This window comes from Chaetodon auriga, chromosome 4 (genome assembly GCF_051107435.1).
Source record: "Chaetodon auriga isolate fChaAug3 chromosome 4, fChaAug3.hap1, whole genome shotgun sequence".
Taxonomy (NCBI): Eukaryota; Metazoa; Chordata; class Actinopteri; order Chaetodontiformes; family Chaetodontidae; genus Chaetodon; species Chaetodon auriga.
The window spans coordinates 22,285,468-22,307,020 of NC_135077.1; the positions used below are offsets into that span (position 1 = coordinate 22,285,468).

The 21,553-nt window shown below is 43.3% G+C and overlaps 2 protein-coding genes across 4 annotated transcripts in view; one reads left to right on the forward strand and one right to left on the reverse strand.

Annotated features, from left to right (window-relative positions):
- Window positions 1-213: 213 nt before the first annotated feature.
- On the reverse strand, window positions 214-7,395 carry LOC143320204 (target of Myb1 membrane trafficking protein). 2 transcript variants are annotated; one of them, XM_076729716.1, is made up of 15 exons: window positions 7,213-7,395; window positions 5,476-5,560; window positions 4,957-5,035; window positions 4,523-4,672; window positions 4,136-4,270; window positions 3,877-4,026; window positions 3,021-3,137; window positions 2,650-2,783; window positions 2,528-2,570; window positions 2,305-2,437; window positions 2,105-2,171; window positions 1,461-1,536; window positions 1,275-1,334; window positions 1,129-1,168; window positions 214-1,012 (listed from the first exon to the last, which is right to left on the reverse strand). In XM_076729716.1, the coding sequence occupies exons 1-15, from the start codon at window positions 7,283-7,285 to the stop codon at window positions 867-869; spliced, it is 1,488 nt and encodes a 495-aa protein (XP_076585831.1). In that variant the 5' UTR covers window positions 7,286-7,395; the 3' UTR covers window positions 214-866. The 2 variants fall into 2 exon arrangements, with proteins under 2 accessions (XP_076585831.1, XP_076585830.1); XM_076729715.1 differs by having other exon boundaries at window positions 234-1,012; window positions 2,305-2,440.
- A 3,532-nt stretch (window positions 7,396-10,927) lies between these two features.
- grk4 (G protein-coupled receptor kinase 4) overlaps window positions 10,928-21,553 on the forward strand; it is a 41,468-nt gene continuing 30,842 nt past the window's right edge. For both annotated transcript variants that reach the window (XM_076727462.1, XM_076727461.1), the window contains exon 1: window positions 10,928-11,298. In XM_076727462.1, the coding sequence (XP_076583577.1) occupies window positions 11,247-11,298 (52 nt within the window). In that variant the 5' untranslated portion in view covers window positions 10,928-11,246. The remainder of the gene's footprint in view (window positions 11,299-21,553) is intronic.

Sequence of the window (21,553 nt, forward strand, 5' to 3'; positions counted from 1 at the left end):
GTATGAGATGAAGAAGTAGTCCCACAAGAAAAAAATGATCATTCAACCTCGATTTGGTGGAACTGTGTTAGACGCAAGATCCTCAAAAATAACTCTCACACTGACTGGACTTAGATAAGTTGGAAAACAGGCTTGAGGGTAATTTCCCATCATGGTAGCTTAAATGATGACGTAGCAGAAGACGTTTAAAAAGGGGACAGATGCAACATGTTTGCAGGACAAAGCAGCATTTATTCTCACCTACACAAAATCAACTGTCTGGTTCAAAGGCACACAATGGTATAATAACAAATATATTTTTAATTTTATACTGAATTGTAAACACTTGTTCTAATTGAGTTTTTGTTTATATCAACATTATAAGAATACATTTCATAAATAGTCATAAAAAGTTGCTCATACTTACAGTACATAACGATAAACAGCAGTTAACTATGAAATACTGCATTTATGCAATGAGTTGATTAGACAGCAGTTCTGTAGTGTCAGGCGTTATTGTGTATGTGTATGTGTATGTGTATGTACAGTATGTGTGTGTGTGTCTGTGTCTGTGTGTATGTGTGTACTTTTTTTAACCTACAGAGGACATTTTTGGGACATGAGGACATTTTGGCCGGTCCTCACTACTTCAAAGAGCTGCTTGAAGGTTAAGACTTGGTTTCAAGGGTTGGGTTAGAATTAGGGTTAAGGTTTGGGGCGAGGGAATCATGTCAATGAGTGTCCTCACATGGATAGACGTACAAGTATGCATGTGTGTGCGTTCAGAGAACGCCTGACGTGGCACAGCATGTGAGATTGTAGGTTTATTTCAATGTGACAGCATGTGTATATGAACCTTTGCATCCACCCACACTTCTCATTTGTCCTCAAAGTGAAAATAGCTGGTCATGTGATGTGTCCTGTTGCCGGGTAGATTGTGGCGGCGGTCTGGATGTGGAGGGTGGCGCCCTACTAATTGCTTGGCTGCTATGGTCTGTTGCCTTCGCCCGATCTTCCAGAAATTTATCAAAGTCTGAAAGGCAAACTTACAGTTAGAGGTCTGTGTGGACACATGAACCCACAGCAAGAAAGCAACACGTATGAATCTTTATTTCTACACTAAAACGGAGCGATGAGAGAAGAGCATACCTTCACTGGACACGCCCTCGCTGACTGAAGACTGCTCTTCCTGCATTTCCAACAAAGCACAAATATCATATCATAGTTTATCAAACATCACATTTTGTCTATTTCAAAAGAACGCCATATATGGAGAGACACATGTTTCCTCTTACCATATCACAAGATAACCATTTGTCAATATTGTTCTGCAGAGAGCTTTTTGCTGGAGGCATCTATGGGGAAAAGTAATCAAGAGAGGGATAAAGTGACACAGCGTTTCAGCTGTATTTACACAGCCTAATACTTTGTATTTGACAGGTAATATTTTGCTTCAAATATTGTAATGGTGGCATACATACCCCTCCTGTCACCTGCAACCTCGTATCCAGAGCTCCAGCAAGGCCCTCCACAGCTCCTGGGTCCTCATACCGGACACTGGGGATAGGATGTTTGGAATGCTGTGACGACTGTAAGTTATATTCAACCAACTATTCAGCCCTACTTAGCCCTTTCCAACGCTTGCCTGCATAACACTCTGTCAGAATGTGGTTTTGTGAAAGCTGCTCGTTGGGCACCTAAACTTTGCTGAAGAGTGTTTATTCAAGCACACTTGTCCTTATAGTATATCCAGTTTAGTATGTGTTAGAGCTGTAATGATTCTCCCAATTAGCCTATTTCATCACTGCGAGCATGTTTCCACAAACTAACTTCACTTCAACAAAAAATAATTTGTCCGTTTCTCTTGAAGACACTCCACATCTACTCCCTAACCCTGACTTTTGTTTTGTTTTCAGGTGTCATGATGCACTGATGTGATATCAACCGCTGTGTGTGTTGCATTCAGGGACCACTCAGAAGAATGAGTTAGTCTACTCTTTCATGTTACTTCCTTATAGCTGAAAAAAGTAATTGTTTTTTGTATTTATGATGCCTTGTGTGCTGCATCTTGCAGTGAGAGCATCATGATCATGATATGATGTGTGTGTCACCAGTTAGCACTCACCTTTTCCTCTGCTCAGCCAGGGAGCTGCCTCTCGTCTGAGCAAACATGTCAAACTCCTCCTCCTCCTCTGCAAGAGGAGGACAAGCTACATCACTATACACCAAATCACAACAACTTCATTTTCAAGAATGTCAAACGTACGGATTTGGTGTTGCAAAACAGAGCACATATGAGGCAGAAATCAAGAGAAGCTTACTCACTGTGGTTGGGAGATAGTCGTTGATTGGGCCAGGTGCTGACTGCTGGTTGGCTGGTTGCTGTGATGACAGCAGGTTGGCTGAGAGTCGAAGGCTCTGGGTTGAGGTCGATGAGGCTCAGGCTTGTGGCAGAGCTCTGCTAGAGCGAGAATATATAATAAATGAAGATGACAACATTTACACCTCACGGTTTCGTCACACATACAGCACTCGAGATCTTTCTTACTTGTTGAGTATTCGTCATTTGCGTCCTGTTCAGTCTGTCAAACCTAAAACACAATTACAACACCGTGAGTTGTAAACTTAATATAAACTTAATCCAAAACACAAAGCTAGGCTGCAGCACACCTCTCATAGCGAATGAAGGTGTTGTTGAGGTCATCGTTGACCACGAGCAGCTCCTCAATAAACCCTTCATCCAGGAGCTGGGGGATGAGCTCCACCACTCGACTCTGCATGCTCTTACACACCGAGTACAGCTGCTGCTTGGACACGGGAGGAGAGGGAGAAGAATTCATTCTCATCACAAATTACATGGATGTACTGCGTAACCAGTTCTCTTTATGCTGCTTCATCTACTTCAACATCACTGGTTTCCTACATTTCCCAAGTTCAGTATCAATAAAATGAGACAAGCGCTTGTGCAATGTACTGAAAAAGGTGTGGATGCAGTAAATTAAAAGACAATGCAGACGATTCTGACACACGAGCACACGCACCTGCAGCAGCTCTGTATCGTCTTGCTGGCACTGTCCAGGTGTTAGCTCATTCAGCATTTCTGACATCACAGTGAGATTTCCCTTCACCAAAGCCAGCTCACTTCGCAGCTTCTGTTCCTGGATAAGAAATACATCTGTATTTCAGTCAACAGCAGTCAAAATCCACAACACAATTAAGTGTATTTGTAGTAATTTTGCTGCCAACTTCTAAGTTTACAATGATACATTGCTGTTATAGGCACACAGATACAAGCCGTGGTTACACAGAAGCAGCCTCCAGCAGTATAGTTACAGTTTAGTTATACTCTGACATGTCACAGCAGAAAAATCACAGGTGAAACTAAAAACATTAACAATGGCTCTGCTCCAGCAATTATTGCAACACGAAGCAAGTGACAGTGTTGTTAATTAAACGTGTACTTTGCAGGTCTGATATGGAACTGTTCAACTTAAGTTTCACTGCACCTTCACCCCCAGTCACGTGTGCGCTGCAGTGGCTCTGTTACCAGTGGTTTGAAACCACAGACCTCATTTAAGATGCAGTTAAAGTCTGGTCTATGTTAATGGTTTAAATGCTGTTCCCAAGACTTTTCCAAGCAAAAAAACAATCCACATCAAGATGTTTAATGCTGGTGTAATACATGGTGCTTATAAAAACTATTCAAGCCCCTTAGATAACACTGAATCACAATGGATGTAATTAGGATTTTAGATGGTGAAACTAAAAAGGCTCTTTAATGTTAAAGTGAAAACAAATTGATCTGGAGTCCACAAATATCACTGACTTTAAAAAGTCCATGTCAGTCAGTCCTAGTTAGCTCTCTGTAGTCAATGACTGACAAGCAGGAAGTGATACCTGTTCTGCAGAGAGGGAGACTGGTCCCTCACTGGCCTGGACTGGAGGTGAAGCATTCTGAGTGGGAACAGTGGAAGGTGCCTGAGGTTGTGGCTGACGTGTTGGAGTGGCGGCAGGGGTCACCTCAGGGGTCCCGTTTTCTGGGATACTCTGCAAGTTTAAGGCAGCAGTGAAATTTGTCAGAAAGGTACAGGTAGAGACAGATATCAATACATGCATTTTATTTGGTGCGTTATTTTCACTTTGTAAAGAGCCTCACCCTATTTGGAGTGTGGATGGGGGACAGAGCATCCAGATCGGTCATGGGGAACTCCAGCCCGCGTCTTCTGAGGTCATCATATACGTACACCACCCCCACCAGCGAGGGAGAGTTACGAAAAGCATCAGCCCACGACTGTGGGTGGGAGAAAGAGCATATGACGACATACGCTGAGGATGACTGACTGCAGTGACACAGTGCACAGGTGAAAAACAGATGACGTGTGAAAAGAAGAAGAAGACAAGAAAAGCAGCATGCCTGGCTCTATCTAAGGTTATCATTCCCGCAGGTCTGTGATTACACACAGCGTAGCAGAGGAATGTATGAAGATATTTAAATCACAAAGGACACACGGTTTCTATCATAACCACGAGACCATCCACATACCTGTATGAGGCTCAGCACCCTGTCATGGAGGGCAGTGGGGGGGTTATATTTGGGCAGAATGGAACGGACCAAAACTCCTTCAACAAAGTCTTGCGATGCTACCAGGACGTGGAAGCGATGGCCGCAGTTCTTCACACAGGCCTCAAGAACCTGTGTGACAGTGATCCAGTCCACAACACAAAGAAGGTGCAAATGGAAATAAATCTCAGCAATTCAAGTTGCTCCAAAATGAAGCTTTTTCTCACATTGCCTCAGTACTAATGCTGATTTAGCCACTTGTGTAAGCATGCACAAAGAGCACCATCACCTCCAGGCCATCAGCCAATAAGGACAAGGGTCATTCTAGCCTTCCAATTACACTCTCACACCTCACAATCCTCGGCTCATGAAATAACAAATATGACTTTACCAATCACCTACACATGGTTACTCACAGTGAGAGCCAACATGATCTCTCTGAAGTTCTTGTTTCCGACAATTCTTTTCTTAATCGCTTTGACTGAATCTCTGGGCCTGGGAAAAACGAAAACAAATTTGCATCAGATCATCAGTTCGCTTGTTTGTCCCTGCTGATATTTAAACATGAAAATAAGCAATCGTCATTTATAAAAAAAAAAAAATTGTGAATTACTCTTTTTGATTGTGATTTAGTAAATTGTGATTTCCTCTTTTGAACCTTTACTGTGTACACCTAACTACTTGCATTTCAGGCACAGGTTCCTCATAGCACTACAAACCACACACTGCATAACAAACATATAAGTAGGTTGTTCAGTCACAACCAGTTTTATGCAAATGCAAAAACAAACAACAAAACCACACAGGAAGTGACACAATAAAAGGAAATACAAAAATAAACATGGAGACCTACATACAGTACTGTGTACTAATTAGTCAGAAAGGGAACAGTGCTACTTGTGTGGCTTATCTTATCTTATCTTATCTTATCTTACCCCTCCTCCGTCTCATTGATGATGTCACATATCTCCATGTTGAGGGCCCAGTCCTCCGCCTGCAGAAGGCCGCTGGTCGCTCGCTCTGTCAACAGAGGGGGAGTCAGTTACTGGTATGGGAATAGATACACATCTAAGACTGTCTTCTAAGCACACAGGTCATTTTTAGATTTGAAGTTGTGAAAAGACAAGAACACCATATGATAAATAAGATATGTTGTCCATATACTTTCCATATTGAAAACACATGATCATTTCTGGCTCTGCTGTTTTCTTTGTATCCATGGATAAGAAGAGGAAGTCTACACTGCTATTAATAGTAAATTAGATGTTAAACATTTATATGGCTATATAAGCAACAACTCTCATTAAAGAGGGGGAAAATGTAGTCAATTAAACCTGATTTATGTGGCCACTTGGAGGCAGAGCATTTTTGCTGAAAATATCTGCCCACTGCAGGCAGAAACAACACTACGAAAGCAGTGACGGTGAACCAAGATGGTAAAGTCGTGGGCTGTCAAACCAAAACGAGGAGCTGAAAGGCAGGTTGTTGAAAATGCGCCACTTTGCTGCTTCTTGAGGACTGTGTGGATGTGTGGATGATCAGTTTTGAGCGACAATGGCCTACAAATAAAATGATTCTGACTGTTTTGGGGAAATATCTGCCATCACCTTTATCAAACAAGGCCTCACCCACTTCAAACCAACAAGAAGAGCGCAGACAAAAATTAAACACTGAACTCTCTCATTGGAGTAAGTGGTATCCTTCAGTGTTTTATATCAACTCACTGTTTACGGCATTAAGCAGACTGAGAAAATGGGTTTCCAGCTCAAATGTGTCATTTCTCTCCACACTGTATCAGCAATCAAGGCCAGCTTTCTTTGCACTCCGCCATCCCATCACGGGCTCCTCATAAGTCTCTAAATCTCCTTCATTCCTTTCCACCAGCACCCCCCCACACGTCTCCAAACCCTCACCACTGCCTTTCTCAATCCCTCTCCCCCTCCCTCCCCTCCCCTTCCCCAGCTCCCTCCACTTCATGTGACTGTCAGCTGCTTCTGTTCTCATTCGCCTCAGAAGTGGCTGAAGCCTCTCTGACATTTATGTGTGAGAAAGTGAGTGGATGAGATAAGAGGAAGGAAGGTTTGACATGGGTGTGGAACATTTTATCACTACTCATGACTGGCCTGATGACACATCTTTGTAGGCATATGCAGCTGGCCTAAGACCTCTGTGGACATGTTGGCTTCACAGCAGCCTGCTGCCATTATGAGGAAATACTGCTGCCGAAAGAGTCCTGCAACGTGACAGAAGCTTGTTGTTGAAGATCAGTAACACTTTCGCACTAGGTGTGAAACTGCAGCTACATTAAAACACATCAGTGTTTGAGGAAATGACAGGAAACCTCCACCGCCTCCTGCATTCGCCACATGAGTTGTCGCTTAACTTGCAACAACCAATCGCACGGAAGATTGAGGGGGATGAGTCCCGCCTCTGTCGCGTCATTGGCCGTAAACTACTTTTATGTTTCTGTCAAATTTGGAGTTCAATTTTAAACGTTTTAGAGTAAGAAAACCACATTTAAAAGTATTTTGAAGTTTTTTTTTTACACCCGTGGTTGTGTGGTTACGAAATGCTACAACATGTGACTGACCATTTCAATGAAATTATGCCAAACTGAATCAAACAGCGAACAAATCCGAACATAAACAGTTTCAAAAGCAGCTGCGACTTACCGATTCTCTGACCGACGGGCGTTGAAAAGGGGTTTCCTATGAGAAACTCCATCTTCTCCCCGAGTGAAAACATCCTCGAAAATAACAAAGCGTACTTTTTGTGTTTAAGTAATGTGGAAACTACTGAGCTCAAAACTGCGGTATTTCCTATTGCTTTGTGTGTGCGCGCTGCTGTCAGAAGCGCACGAGCTCCTTAAGAGGTCACGTGAAAACACACAGAGGCAGGAAGCAGCAGACAACAACAGAGGCAGACAAACCGCTTTGAATCACATGGACTGTTTGGAGATGTGCAAAGATTCACATACATCCTCTGTATTTTCAGTTGCAGGACCCAGTTATTAAACTATCAGAGTGATTCAAGCGTAAAATCAAATAATATGCTTGTTTTTTTCCGCACGCAAGTTCTTCAACGTTGTGCTGTGTTACAAGTAATAGTTAAAGTCTAACTCAGGTTAAAGTATGCCAGTTTTCTCAACAAGATGTACATTAAATATAAAAAGTAAAAGTGCTTATGTTACAAAATGGCCCCTTTCAAAGTGTTATAGTATTATACTCTATATTTTATGCTACTGGCAATGATGGAGAGAAATAAAAGTTTCTAGAATATGCATCGTTATAGATTAAACTACGTGACAGTATACAGTCTTTGTACAGGTACAGAGCACAACATTTACTTTGAAGTTTTTATTTACATACAGATTTTAACATATATAAAATCCTGAGCTGAAAAATAACTGGTAACTATAACTGTCTGATAAATGTAATTATGTAAAAAGCCCAATGTTTGCCTCTCAAAAAAAAAAAAAAATCAGAAAATGAAAATACTTCTTATGTCATGGATGATGAAATTTTGCGTTATGGTATCTCTCAGTGACTTCATTGGCATGATCATGAAGATTTTCAATCTCTAGTTTAGTATGGCCGGCCAGGAAACATAACTTTAGTTTCTCTTTTTTCCATGTCATTAAATCACACAAACATATTTTTTTGAGATTACTATTATTAGATTATTATTAGGCCAGATGACTGTTGCAGCAATGGGGTATTTAATGCAAGAATCATAATCACAAACGGTGAAAAAATTCACACTTTATCTTCACTTAGCCTGTCCTATGCAGGACATAAGACTGATGAGAGGATAACAGCCCCTGTACATGCAGACAAAGAGGTTGATATGAATAATATGCATATGAGGGGTAGACAAGTCTTTACTGTGCTTAGTATAATAAAATTCCACAACCAACATCTGCTGTGGGAGCCTGGTAAGTGTGAATTTCTGTTTAAGTCAGACATTTTCATGTCCACAGCACCACCTGCTGTCTTAAATGTAGCCTGCATTGCAACACACTAAAAATCAAAAGAATGGACAGCAGAGACATTTACAGGAAATGAAGAGAGAGATAGATGTAGAATGAGATGCAACAAGGTTCATAGAAATGTACTTAGAGTATTCAGTCATTGGGTAAAAATATGATTCATGAAAAGTCGTCTTATTTGACCACTAGCAGTCCCTGCTGGGACAGCACAGTCAACAATCCCCTAACTACTAATTACTAATGAAAAGGTTAAATCAAGATCTGATGAGGTTCAAGGAACACCTTTTGATTACATTTTAAATTAATTTGTGCACATTTCTCTTTAAGGCACAGAGACCCACTGACATCACTGTGAAGAGTGAATTCTGTGGATTGTAACAAGGTGCGAATGATGTGTAAGTGTTCTTACTATGGACTAATTCCCTCATTACTTTCTCAATTAATCATCTGATTGTGAGATTTGTAAAAACTCTGAAAACAGTGAGAACTGGTGTAACAATAACCCAGAGGCCAAAGTGACACTTTCACAATGCTTGTTTTGTCAAAGCAAAAGTCCAAACCTCAAAATTATTTTAAAGAAATTATTCAAATAATGAAACTCCTGGAGCCATTGGCATTTTTGAATGAATAATTACTCAAACAATTGTCAGAATAGTTGCTTTGATTTTCTGTCAATTGACTAATTGACTCAGCTCTACTTGTTTACACTGTTAAGTAGTTTAATTTATCTAAAAAAAAAAAAAAACATCATATTTATAAGTAAGTGTAGTGAATAGAAGCATAAAGTGGCATGACAAGAAAATACTCAATAAAGTACAAATACTTCAAATCTGTGCTTCAGTACAGCATAAAAACAGATTTTAATATGAAGGCATGTCATGTCCTTTTGTATTTATGCGTCTTCACCACTAGGTGGCAGCATTGACTCTACAGTTTATGGACCATCTGCGATACTAGCTGTCAAGTTTTTGTTGTTCTTAACAAACAAGCCCAGCGTGACAACAAAGCAAACACGAACTGACTGATCATGGGCAGTGGTGTGTTACTGAAGAGGTGAAATAATCATAATCAAGTTCATACTTGACTGTCTCTTTCTTCGGAAATTCCCACTGATGTAATCCAGGTGTCATAGACAGAGTCCTGGCACCTGCTTGTCTAAATTGCATTGTGATGCAGAAAATACCTTAAATAAAAAGAATAAATTGTAGCATTTCAGTATGACGTGATACTTCATCACATTTAAAACTGTGATATTCCTGTTTCTCTGGTAAACAATAACGGTGACAGTATCTAAACGGTGGTGTGAGAAGAAACTACCACCAATTATAGATTTTACTCTCTCTCTCTCTCTCTTTCTCTCTCTCTCTCTCTCTCTCTCTCTCTCTCTCTCTCACACACACACACACACACACACACACACACACACACACACACACACACCTGTTCACTAAAAGCTCTTTGTCATCTGTTTAAAATTAATGAAGTTCTTTCATCTTTAAAAGCACTTGTCCAGCAGCTCGGCATGGAGGCAGATTGATGCTGTAAATCCACACATTCTGTGTTCATAAAATCAGTGAGGATGTGAAGAAGACACTTGTTGACCTTTTCCCTAATAGTTCCTCAATTCCCTGGTCCACAGACGCCCTCGGGCCTCTCTCTACTGCTTTTATGACCTCATTAGCAAAATGAAGTGAAACTTGTATTTATTATTTATCCCCAGTTATCACAGTTGCGAACCTTTAAATCTTCCCAAGTGCAAATATGATACTAACTTCAGTCCTCTCCTCTTGCAGACACACGGCTCCTGTCAAAGCATTGTGGGTTCACCTGATCCAACAGTCAGATTAGAAAACCCAGAGGGATGCTGGCTCGCAGTGATGCCCGAGGAGGAGAAATATAGCGCGTTATCTCTTTTCTCCAGGCAGAATGCAACAACTTAAAACCGTCACGCCTTTGTTCACACAAGAAGAGGTCTCTTCTCAGGCCTCTGCGGCCAATAGCGCTCATGTTTCCGCACAATAGCTACGTTAGCCAGCTGCAGGAAAGCAGAGAGAGGGAAAAGTTTCCTCAGATATCTGTTCATTCATCTTTGAATAAGAAAAAATTTAACAATGATTATTTAAAGGAAACGTCCAGTCTTTTTTTTAGATGTTTGCAGCAGGCTGTTGTGTGGTTGCGGAGAATGTGATGCCTGAGGGACACTTGTAGAAAAGCCACACTCACGAGCAGGTTTTAATCCCAAACGGCCACACAATAAACGCCATAACCATCCATAATTTCAGGAGACTCGGGCCTGGGAAATTGCATGCATGTATGTATGAATGCACTTGTGTGTGAATGCGTGTGCGGTTGCACTGGTTGTAAATTGATCCCTCCTACTCTTCGCTGGTTCGTTGTGCAGAGGAGGGGCGAGGATGAGGAGGAGGAGGAGGAGGAGGGAGTCGAAGCAGGAAGGAAGGCAGGCAGAGAGGGAAGGGAGGCAGGCTGTGAATGCTAACAAGCTCCGTCGTAATCATACGGCTCCGTAAGTCGGGTTCGAGAAAACGTCTTGCAATGGAGAGGAACGACGACCACTATTAAACACCTACTATGCGCCAGTGCCGCGTTCGCCCCGTGCGCGTGCAGCAGCCTCACCGTCGTCGGCACGTTTGATCAGAAAAATCGTCTTTTTCCGCTCAGTGAAATGTATCGCGACTGCTCGGCTTTCACATTCTGACAATGGAGATTGAAAATATCGTGGCCAACACGGTTCTCCTGAAGGCAAGGGAAGGTAAGCACGGCTGAACGGCAAAAAATAAAAGGAGAAGGGATTAAAATGTATGTTTTTTTTCCTCCACCACTACGACATGGCCATGGACGAGCCCGAGCTCTCGGCTGTCCTCCTTGGGATTCATACGCTCTCTCTGTCTCCCATCCCTGCGCAGCGCTTTGTCTCCGGGCAAACTCCGAATATATTCCGTTGAAATCAGCTGTTTGTACACTAACAACACACACATTCGCCGGGCAGGTTAACAGAAGGCCCAGCGGGCTGGAGATGAACAACGCAGGGAGTGTTTGCAGCATCGCGCTCACACGGCAGCGTTGCATTAGAGGCTGTCGAGCATTTTTTTTTTTTTTTCACACAAGCGCCACTGGTTTGGTGGATATTTACAATTTACGGTGACATAACGCCTATTTAATTGTATTCACGTAACATGGTATTGAGTGTGGAGCAAAATGTAGCTGCGCAGCGGGGCTCTGTGCCTGCGCACAGCCTCGTCTTACCTGTCATTGTGGGTTTCGGTGTGTTTAAAGCCCAATTAGCAATGTAAAGTGAACGTGTGATTTTGTCTGGCGCAGAAATATGCCGCCGCATTGCCGTTTGGCTGTTTATTAGGAGCTGCTGGGAGGAAGGATTGATAACACAGTGGAGGCATTAGATGCGGTGGGAGGCTGGAAGAAGGCCCACCGTGTACCCCGGCGGCCCAGGCGCTGTAGCCGCGGGTGTGCACGCTGCTGAGTGGGCCGGTGATCCCGCAGCAGCTCACCTGGAGGTGGAGAAGAGGCGAGTATCCATCTGTTTTCCAGGAGATGGCAGAGCAGAGAGGCTACTTTGGAGCCAGTGAGTGGGCGCTGGGTGGGTGTACAACACTGTATCAGCTGCCAGAGGAGGGTAAAAAGGTGTTATTACCGCTCAACGATTTCTACTTGTGTGTGCTTTTCCTCCCTCTCCGTCCACTCGGATTTGATGGCGGTAGAAAAGGTGTGTGGCCTCTGGGTTTGTTGTACAAGTCCATCTCTTTTATTCGGCCATGGCTCGGGGGTCGCGGCTCGGTGTGCGCATGCAGCGGCCTTCCCCTGCTCATGGTTTGCATTATATTCGGACTGCGTCTCAGTTCGAGACTTAACGCCAACACTGCTGTGAAATGGATTATTCGCAGCAGCAGCGAATCCATTTCAGAGCAGCAGCTGCTCCTTCCGAGGCACCAGGCTCTCCTTTACCTGCCGTTTAATGGTGCTTGGCATTACCACGAGTGTTACCCCGTGAGGTTGTTGTGCATTGATCGCATCTGCAGGCTCAGTGCGCGTCAGTGTCCTCGGTCTGTGATCACCAGAGGCTCCATAAGTGTATGAGAGAGTGGAAGGAGCCTGGTGTGTCTCAATATGTGGCCCAGGTTCACCATAATATGCTCACATGGTGAGACTAGTCTTCAGGTATTTGTTGATGAACCAACTGGTCTTTCGACAAAATCGTTTATTAGGATTTTCAGTTGAAATACCAACAAGTTGTCATAACTTGTGAGAACAAGTCGCGCAATTAAACAATCACTTGAAAATCTGATCAATAGATTTATGGATAAAGAAAACAGTCGGTACTTGCAGTCTTCAGAAAGATTTTTGAAACAGTTGCCACGTCAAGCGTGTTGAGTAAACAGTCAGGGTTGTTTTTGGAATATTTCTCCCTGCTATACCATTCACTGTGTTAATTAGTGCTCAGATTAAAACATCTAATGGCTCCCAATTTATCCCTTTAAGGTGCACAGGAGACTAATTTGATTTTAATTAGCCTTTCCAGAGGTGGGTGTTTGCAGCTGTCAGAAGTGTTTCAGCATGGCACAGTGACAGTTGTCAACACTGGCAGCTGTGGGGGGAAACCCTGTCTTTAAACACAGACAGAAAACAGCTCCTGCACATCAGAGGTCAGCAGCCTTGTCATTGGACGGTCCCCTCCTTTGGTCACCTGCGTGCTACATGGCATCAAAGCGCCTGCACGCAGCGGATGGGTGCAGCGAGGCAGTCCACCAGCTGCATGAGCTGCAGCCACTGAGTCAGCAAGGCTTTGCCCTGCTGATGTGTCCTTGAGCAAGACATTAAATCAGTTGTTGTGGAACTCTGACCTCGCTGCAGAGACCTGAAGTGACAAGCATTTTCCTGGCTTACTAATATGTCTGCACAGTGCACAAACAATCATAGTTTGTTTGTCGACACGGAGCGTTTTCCATCCCAGAATTGACGCTTGATGATTAAGACACTTGTCTCTTAGTGCCTAATGCTTGACTTTTTGCTCAGCTTTTGCACACCTGTTGATGTGAAACTGGGTGGCCTGGGTGAGAAGTGTTATGACAGGGTGTGTCCAGTCTGCCACAGTTGAAATGACACGTCAAGGGAAGTGGCTTGGTGTTGTAGAGATGACACTGCTCCCGCTGCTCCCCTGCCCTGCCTATGTGAAATGTGTACGTACAGTCTGCACAAAGTGAGGAAAGGTAATCCACATTGTTGCCACGGCTCCCCTGAGGGTATATTAGAGCATTTTGAAAAGGCTGTTTGTGAGAATACCAAGAGGATAACTTTTGGCACAGCTGCAACTCGCAGTTTATGTGGATGTAAAAGTTCAGCCAAGCATTAGAGAGTTATTTTCAACACAGCAGTATGAATCCACATGGCCTCAAACACAATAACATCAGGAGTTTCTCATCAGTAATTGTACTGACAGTCTAAACCCGTTTCACATTAAGCAGCACCCATATTCTCTGTTTGTCTATATATTGTAGAATTTCACTGACCCATCAGAGGACCCGTGTTTGCAGCTAATACGCTATTTATCACAGAATGCATCGGTGCGTATATCGGCTGATATTCACAGAAAAATTGGAGTACGTACTGCAGTTAAAAGCACTTGAGATCATTTAGAAACAGTGTTATCATAGTTTGTCCCGCAGACTGCACTGTTTACAATACTTTGCAGCACCTGAGTTGGCACAGCACCCTATCACAGCGGAGCAGATGGCGGTGTGAAGTCTGTTGAGAAAAATTATGTTTACTCTTGAGCTGTAAAATATCCTGCCTCCATTACATGTATTTGTCAGAGCTCTTTAATAACCAAACTGGAGGGTCGTTTTGATTGATTTCACATGGAAAAGATGGTTTATGTCAAACGGGGAACAATTGTTGATACAAACTTAATGTTTCTTGTAGCTGAATGTGCAGTTGTATCTCAGTTAGGAAGCGAGCTGTGCTGCTGAGAAGCTCCTGGAGATTTAATATGGTAATACTGGTAATGTATTGACGTGACTCTTGGTTTTCTACACTTGAATAAGGAACACGCATTATACAGAAGTGCATCATTCCTCAAAAGTGTTGCAGGTTGAAATCAAAATTTTGAGTTGACTCTCACTCTGACTCTCAGTTCCTAAGATTCAAGCTTTGATAGGAAAATATGTCTGTGCTAAGAGGCAGTGGACAAAGAGGAACAGCGTTAAGCTGGGCGGCTGAGTGTTGTTACTGTTTAATGCAAACCTGTAAGCAACAAGCACACGAACATATCACCACATATTACGTTTCCACACATGGTTTCATAATCAAATGCAAAGCGTGGGTGGACATGCAGAACATTTCACCCCTCTTTACCTCTTCCTGGAGTCCAATTCCACTTGATCTGTTTCTGCTTTCTTTCATCATTCCTTCTGTCTTCATAAAAAGGAAGGAATGTGGACAGTCCAGTGCTCCCTGAAGAAACTTTAGTCCTGCTTACGTAACTCATTTCCACCTTACAAGTTGGAAGCTTTGATTTTTTTTTTTTTAGCCATAGAACATTAGAGGTGTAAGTGGATATACCTCTGCTGTTGGTGTCACTAACCTCTGCTCTTTGCCCCCTCTCCATCAGCCTTCAAATTGTAGGCTAGCAGGTCTTCTCAGACTGCTTGTGAGGGTTTGCCTGTGACGTTAGCCAGCGTAGCTTTATTAGTTTTGTGGTCATAGCTGGGCTAACACTTGTTGTCATCACTCTGGGGTGTTTCCTGCAGCTGAGGCTCATAAAACACGTTGCTTTGTGACTGTCCCTTGATGTGGGACTCATTTTACAGTTATTACACCCACAAATGGGCTGTGCGGAGAACGAGACGCAGTGTGTTGCGTACGCAGCTCTGCTGCACGGCATTAGCAGCAGCGCTTAGCTGGGTGGCTACTGGGATGTTCATTAGCACAATTTGCTGGAAGGCTGACTAAGCATGAAGAGGCACTTTTTGAGGCACTTTGTGAACATCATAGGGACGTTGTTCCAGCTGCCTTATTAAATGTTGAATGGGCGTTCTCCCTATGAGAACCCAGCTGTCAGCCTGATTTTAACAATGTGTACGGCTGAGTGTATTTACAAGTTCTTATGGTTCAAATAAAGATTCTGTTCCTCCAAAAGAGTTTTTAGAGGTCTGGCAGAGTCAGAGTCTAGAAGCAAGTGTAGTCCATGTCGGAGGTCCTTCACGCTTTATCAGTCTGTCTTTTTAAAACATTCCCATAGTCACAATTTTGGCGTCTGTCCTTGGTTCAATTTCATGTCAGTCCTGCCTTCAAATATAACTTGAAAGTGTTGTCTTATCAAAGATAATCTTCAAGGTGTAATATGTGCTATGTGTTCTCCACCCAAGGGCTCGTGGAGGGACTGCTTTTGTGTGTTCCAGCTCGTTCAGCGTGGCCATGAAATCCACCAGTGGGCCCTTCATCTGAGAGACAGCTGTACATAACATATAGATGATTAACCTTTCACTTTGTCCTCTTACACGCTCGAACTCTGCGCGTCTAGCTCAAGTTTAGTTTCACCATGTTCCCCTTGCCGTCCTCCCCCCACCCCTTCTCCCTCAAGACACTGTGAAAACAAGGGTCAGTTTTCAAGCACGTCTCGGCTGGATTTAATGGAATATCTCGAACACAGAGAGATGGGGCAGAGGAAGGAAAGGTCTTGCAAAACAGCCCAGCGCGCTGCTGGAACGAGCAAGATCGCATGTTTATGTGCAGCATGCGCGCGTGCACGTCCTTTCTGCTCATGTGAAAAACTGCATGTCCTACCTCGTGTGAGACCCAGCGTCCCCCTCCGCCACCTTGCTCGTTTGTTGTCATGTCCGGGAATTTACTGTGATGTTGTAATGTCGTTCAGATTTTTACACGTGACCCACACCTCCTCTCAGGGCCATATGGAGAGAGAGTGGGAGAGAGAGAGAGAGAGAGAGAGAGGCCTGGCCATAAAGAATTAACGAAGGCATAACAAGAGAAGAAAACTGTTTATATGGGGGAGGGGTGAAAGAGGCTGAAGTCAGAGAGAGGAGGAAAAAGGGGAAGGGGGCATGTGAGAGAGGTGAGGATTAGAGGAGGGCAGTGCTGCCTGATATTCACATGTTTCTCTTTTTTCCTCCCTCTCTCAGCTGATGTGAGTCTTTCAGTGTGGGTATACAGACGGATTACCTTATGCAAACACTGGGCCTTTGCTTTGAATAGGCAACACAGATACTCGCAGCTAATGTTTTCCTTATCAGGGGCTACTCCAGCCAATCGCACGCTGTATGGGAGAGCGACTGGGAACGCAACAGGCCATTCATTTATCATGGCCAGGCTTCATTGTGCCCATGTGTGCGTGCATGCTCGTATTACAATGGGCCTAAACTACGCATGACCCCCTCTCATTTCCTACCATTTAAGTCATGTTTTTGGGAGGGCACGGCCGTCCGATCCAAAGCTCCACCGCAACCGGCCGCAGGGTGGGGGTCAGATCCGACGAGGCATGGGCTGGTACCAAATATTCAGGGTACGATTACCATGGCCAAAAATATCTTGGTAAACAGTGTTATCAGTGTTTTGGAAGTTAGAGAAAATGCTGCTGGTGCCAAAATGTATTGCAGTTACTTAACAGTATGTTTGGCTTTTTACCTTTTCTCCTCGAGTTTTCTTTTTCTTTTCACTAACCCTGATCTTTGACCTCCATGCTGCTTTTTTTTAAAGTCAGCTCAAGGCATTAAACCTTCTTGTACTGATCTCAGGCCCCTCTGTGGAAGAGTGTTGTTGAACTGTAAGAAGCACACTGCGTGAGGATGTAAATACTGGCTGCCTGCTGCCGCCGTCGGTCTGTCACTGTCACAGACGAGCTGGATTTTCTGGCCTTGTGGCTGTTATTCTGAGTGTCAGCATGTGACATGTGTTCATCAGATGGCTGAGCGGCTTCTCCCATATGGTGATGCAAAATAAAGACGGGTTGTGAAGACAGCAGTGGCGCGCCGGCTCTGTTTCACGGTAACATCTGAAAAAGCTGGGAATCACAGCATCAAGTTGCCAGTGATGCTGTTTCCCGTTTCAAGTGTTTTTATTTCATCGCAGCTAGTTCTTTCATTTCCACACACTGTTTAATCTCTGATTGCGGGTGGAAATAATGGCTTCATCTGTTCATATATGTGCCATATAATAACACATTGTTTTTTCAGTTAATACCAACTAGATTTTAGCGTGTAATTGTCATGAAAAGGTAAATTTAGGGATATAACGCATGATTACTTTCTTGATTAACTGGATAATTGCTGGGTCTGTAAGATCTTCGCAGTTCCCAGTCCTATGTTGGCTTTTTAAAATATCTTGTTTTGTCCAACCAACAGTCCAAAACCCAGTGACATTCAGTTTATTACCATATAAGAGAAGAAAGAAAGTGGTTGAGCAAAACAAGACATTTTAAGATGTCACCTGGGCTGTAGGAAAGTATGATTTTTCACCACTTTTGGACATTTTGTAGACCAAGAATCAATCCATTAATCAGGAAAATCATCAGTAGATTCATGAAAATATTTGTAGGTTCCAGTCCTGTGAACGATCATTTCATGGTCAAGATTTTTGCCAATTCATTTTCTTTTTAATTTGACTCTGTAGCAGTTCACAGAACAGTTTATGAAAACTAACTTTTACATTCAATGAGGGAGTTACCTTAATGCACCACACAGCATGAACTTTGTCTTGCTGAATACACCCTGCTCTACTTCCTCCTCATGCTTAGCAATTTTTTAGGCTTTATATGTAACTTTAAGAAAACGTTCACCTTTTTGTTTATTTTGTATTTCACATATTTGAAACTTAAATGATAAACTTTGCAAGAACGTTAAAAAAATTATGTCTGTTTCTCGACAAAAATCTGTTTTGAACAAGTTTTCTTCTTTTCCACTTCAAGCGTTTGGATGTGAAATCAATCGTGAACTCTATTTGAACCGGCTTTTTAAAAAGTAAATCTCAAGTTTGAATTGGTGAAAGCTGCAGGACCTCTGAAGTGGTGGTGGGGGGGGACTTGCCCTGAGATGATGCTTCCACCGTCTACTGTGTGACCTCCAGTCTGGCTCCTTCTCCCACTTGAGATGAAAGGGAGGAAAGGGAGGACAGGGAGAAGGGCGAATTTGGGACGGTGTTGCACTGTATTTGGCCTTCACACACACACATCAAGAGCATGTGAAAACTGCAACTGATCACAGGGCAGGAGGGAGGTCAGAGACAAGAGACGGAGGAGAATGTCCATTCATTAGTGCACTCTCACTGCAGATGGACAGACATGCAAACAAAAGCTGCATGGAAATACTCTCTGTCTACTCCCTCTTTGTTTATTTCCGTTTCCCATACTCCCCTTTCTTAAACGTTGAACCGGTCAGACTTGAAAATGGAGGAAATGCACCAAAATACACCTCAGACACAAAGAGTGCATTGGTGTAAAGAGTGCTGCAAGTTAGATTAAAGTGGTGGGTACTGATACCCCAGTGACTTTCAGAACTGTAGCGAGACAAAGGCTTCATCCGATGGGTTGCATTGCAGCTACTTGGCACTTTGTGTCTCCTTCAAGAAATAACAGGCTGGATTTTATCAGCAAGGATCAAGAGGACTTGGGTTAGTTGTTTTAACGGGGCCGAGTGTAATGTCTGGTCATCCATTCATCCTGTCGAGCAGTGTTCAAGGCAGTTTTTGTGCTATTTTGCTTATGTTAGATAGTTGACAGCAGAGAGCGGCCGTGAACATGGCGACACAGACAGAGAGGGACGATGTTGGCCAGTCGCTGGTAGCATATTACATGTTTCAGACTGCTGTGCGATCAGGGTGACCCCACTGTCTACGAACGCTTTAAGGAAAAGGAATGTGCATCTTCGTTGTCGAGCGGCACGTCTCACGAGCTGACATCGGCCATTCCCCGACACGCTCCGGCTTTTGAATCCCATCATAGCCGTACGCGCGCGGGCCTGTCCTGAGATCCTGCGCGATGATCTCAGCGCTGGCTGCAGCTCGGCTATGAATGAGCGAAACTGCTCTGAAGTCGGTGTTTATGGAGGGCCCCGTTCTCTCGGAGGGGAGAAGCAAAGTTAAATAAATACTTGCTCCATCCTGTCTGCATTAAGGGCCTGCACACATGGCTTTGACGTCAGAGTGACATTAAACAGGGTGGGGTGGCCCGGCCAGCTCCGACAAGCACGTGCACACACGCGAGCACACACTTGCATACACACACACACACATGTTCTTCCATAGCTTGTTATGAAAATCCTCGTTGTTTTTCCTTAGTTTTAGGTGACATCTCTCACATGTCTTTTGTACAGTATACAAGCATTGTTGCCTTCAACCTTTATTGGTGCTGCAGTACATATGTCAACACTTAAGTTGCCCTCTAACGCTATCAGCATCTGACAGGGAAAAGTTCATCTCTGGCATTTTGGTGCTTTTCGTTGAGCTGGATTGACCATAGTCATCAATCACTCTGTGTTTTTTGGCTGGAGCGTGTGCGAAGAAGCAGCCAGGTGCAACTGGTTATCATTAGACAGTGTGTACAATAGCCCATCCAACATTTAGCTCCAACATTTATCTTTGCTGCTCTTCCTTTTTTATTTATTTTCCCCGTTTGCCGCAATGGAGAGAGAACATTTTTGCGCTTGTGCGGCTACATCTGTGTGTTTGTGTGTGCGCGTGTGTGCGCCCTGCAGCTCCACAACAGCTCTGTCAACATGCCTGTCAGCAGTCGACAGGGATCTTGTAAGCTTCGTAAAGAAATGCGGCCCTTTCTTGAGTGTGTGTGTTACTACGACTTGTCCAAATAAATGATGACAGCTTTTAGTGCTGTTATCTGCCTCAGTATATTTTTATAGAGGTGAGAGCACAGACACACTGTGCCTGTGTGTGTTGGTAGTGTGTTGTTTTGCAGGTGTTTGGTGACCCAGTGTTGAGCTGGCCCATGTCACCAGCCCGTGTCTTGTGAACTTAAGGGCAGAGGATTTCCCTCTCTGTCATCCTCAAACTGCCACAGTCTACATGGATCACAAGAGCTCGGTCGACTTTATTTACTGTTTCAAAACATGGGATTGAAGTGAAAATAGCAAAGATAGTCAGGATTAAACCTGCTGACTTGTGTGTTTCTCACTCCCTCACTAATTTTCCACCATGTAAATAAAAATGAAAAGCACTGAATAGGTAGACTGTTTTTCTATTTTCATGGTGAAAGGAATAAAAGATGCTTTGTATTTTTTTTTTGTGATGGGATGTGTGTGGCAGTGACAACGATCAAATACCAGAGGTTGGCTTTGAGTTCCTTGTATACTTCTTTTATTATTATTTATTTTAGCGCAGTATGTAAGGTTTGAGAAAAATAGCTGTGTAGAAAGTATGTTGTAACCCCCAAAGTAAGGTGTTGTAAAATGTTTTGATGTCAGATCTCAGGCATCACATCGAGTAGACTGCTCTTGGTGGATCTATACTTGCTGTAAGTAGCGCAGCAAATGAGATAAAAGTGTTCAGAAATATTGTTACTGGACGCTCCGTCAGATGTGTAGCAGTGATGCCGTTTGGTGCTTTCTGTCCCCTTTAAGAAGCAAAAGACTGTTGAATTGGAAAATGTCAAACAACCAAATTATAGTATCAGGTTAATATTGATTTTGGAATCAGTTATTAAGTCCAAAATGTCTAAACTTGTCTTTTGTCTGAGTATAAAAACACCAAAGAAGTTAAAGAAGAAAGCAAATTCTCATTATTTCGAAGTTATAACCAACACAATCGGCTCAGATTAATGAGCATCACTGCTTTCAATTCTGGATGCGCTCACACACATGTACGTCAATACTACTATGTAGGACTGTAATAAGAGGAACTTGTCTCTTAAAAACCTGCCACGTGTGCGTAAAGCTGCTAGCTTGCAAATCAAAGCAGCGTCTCAATTGAACACTCCTCTGACTCCATCTTCAGTACTTTGTCTGTCCTCAGGGAGTAAATACCTCAGTTCA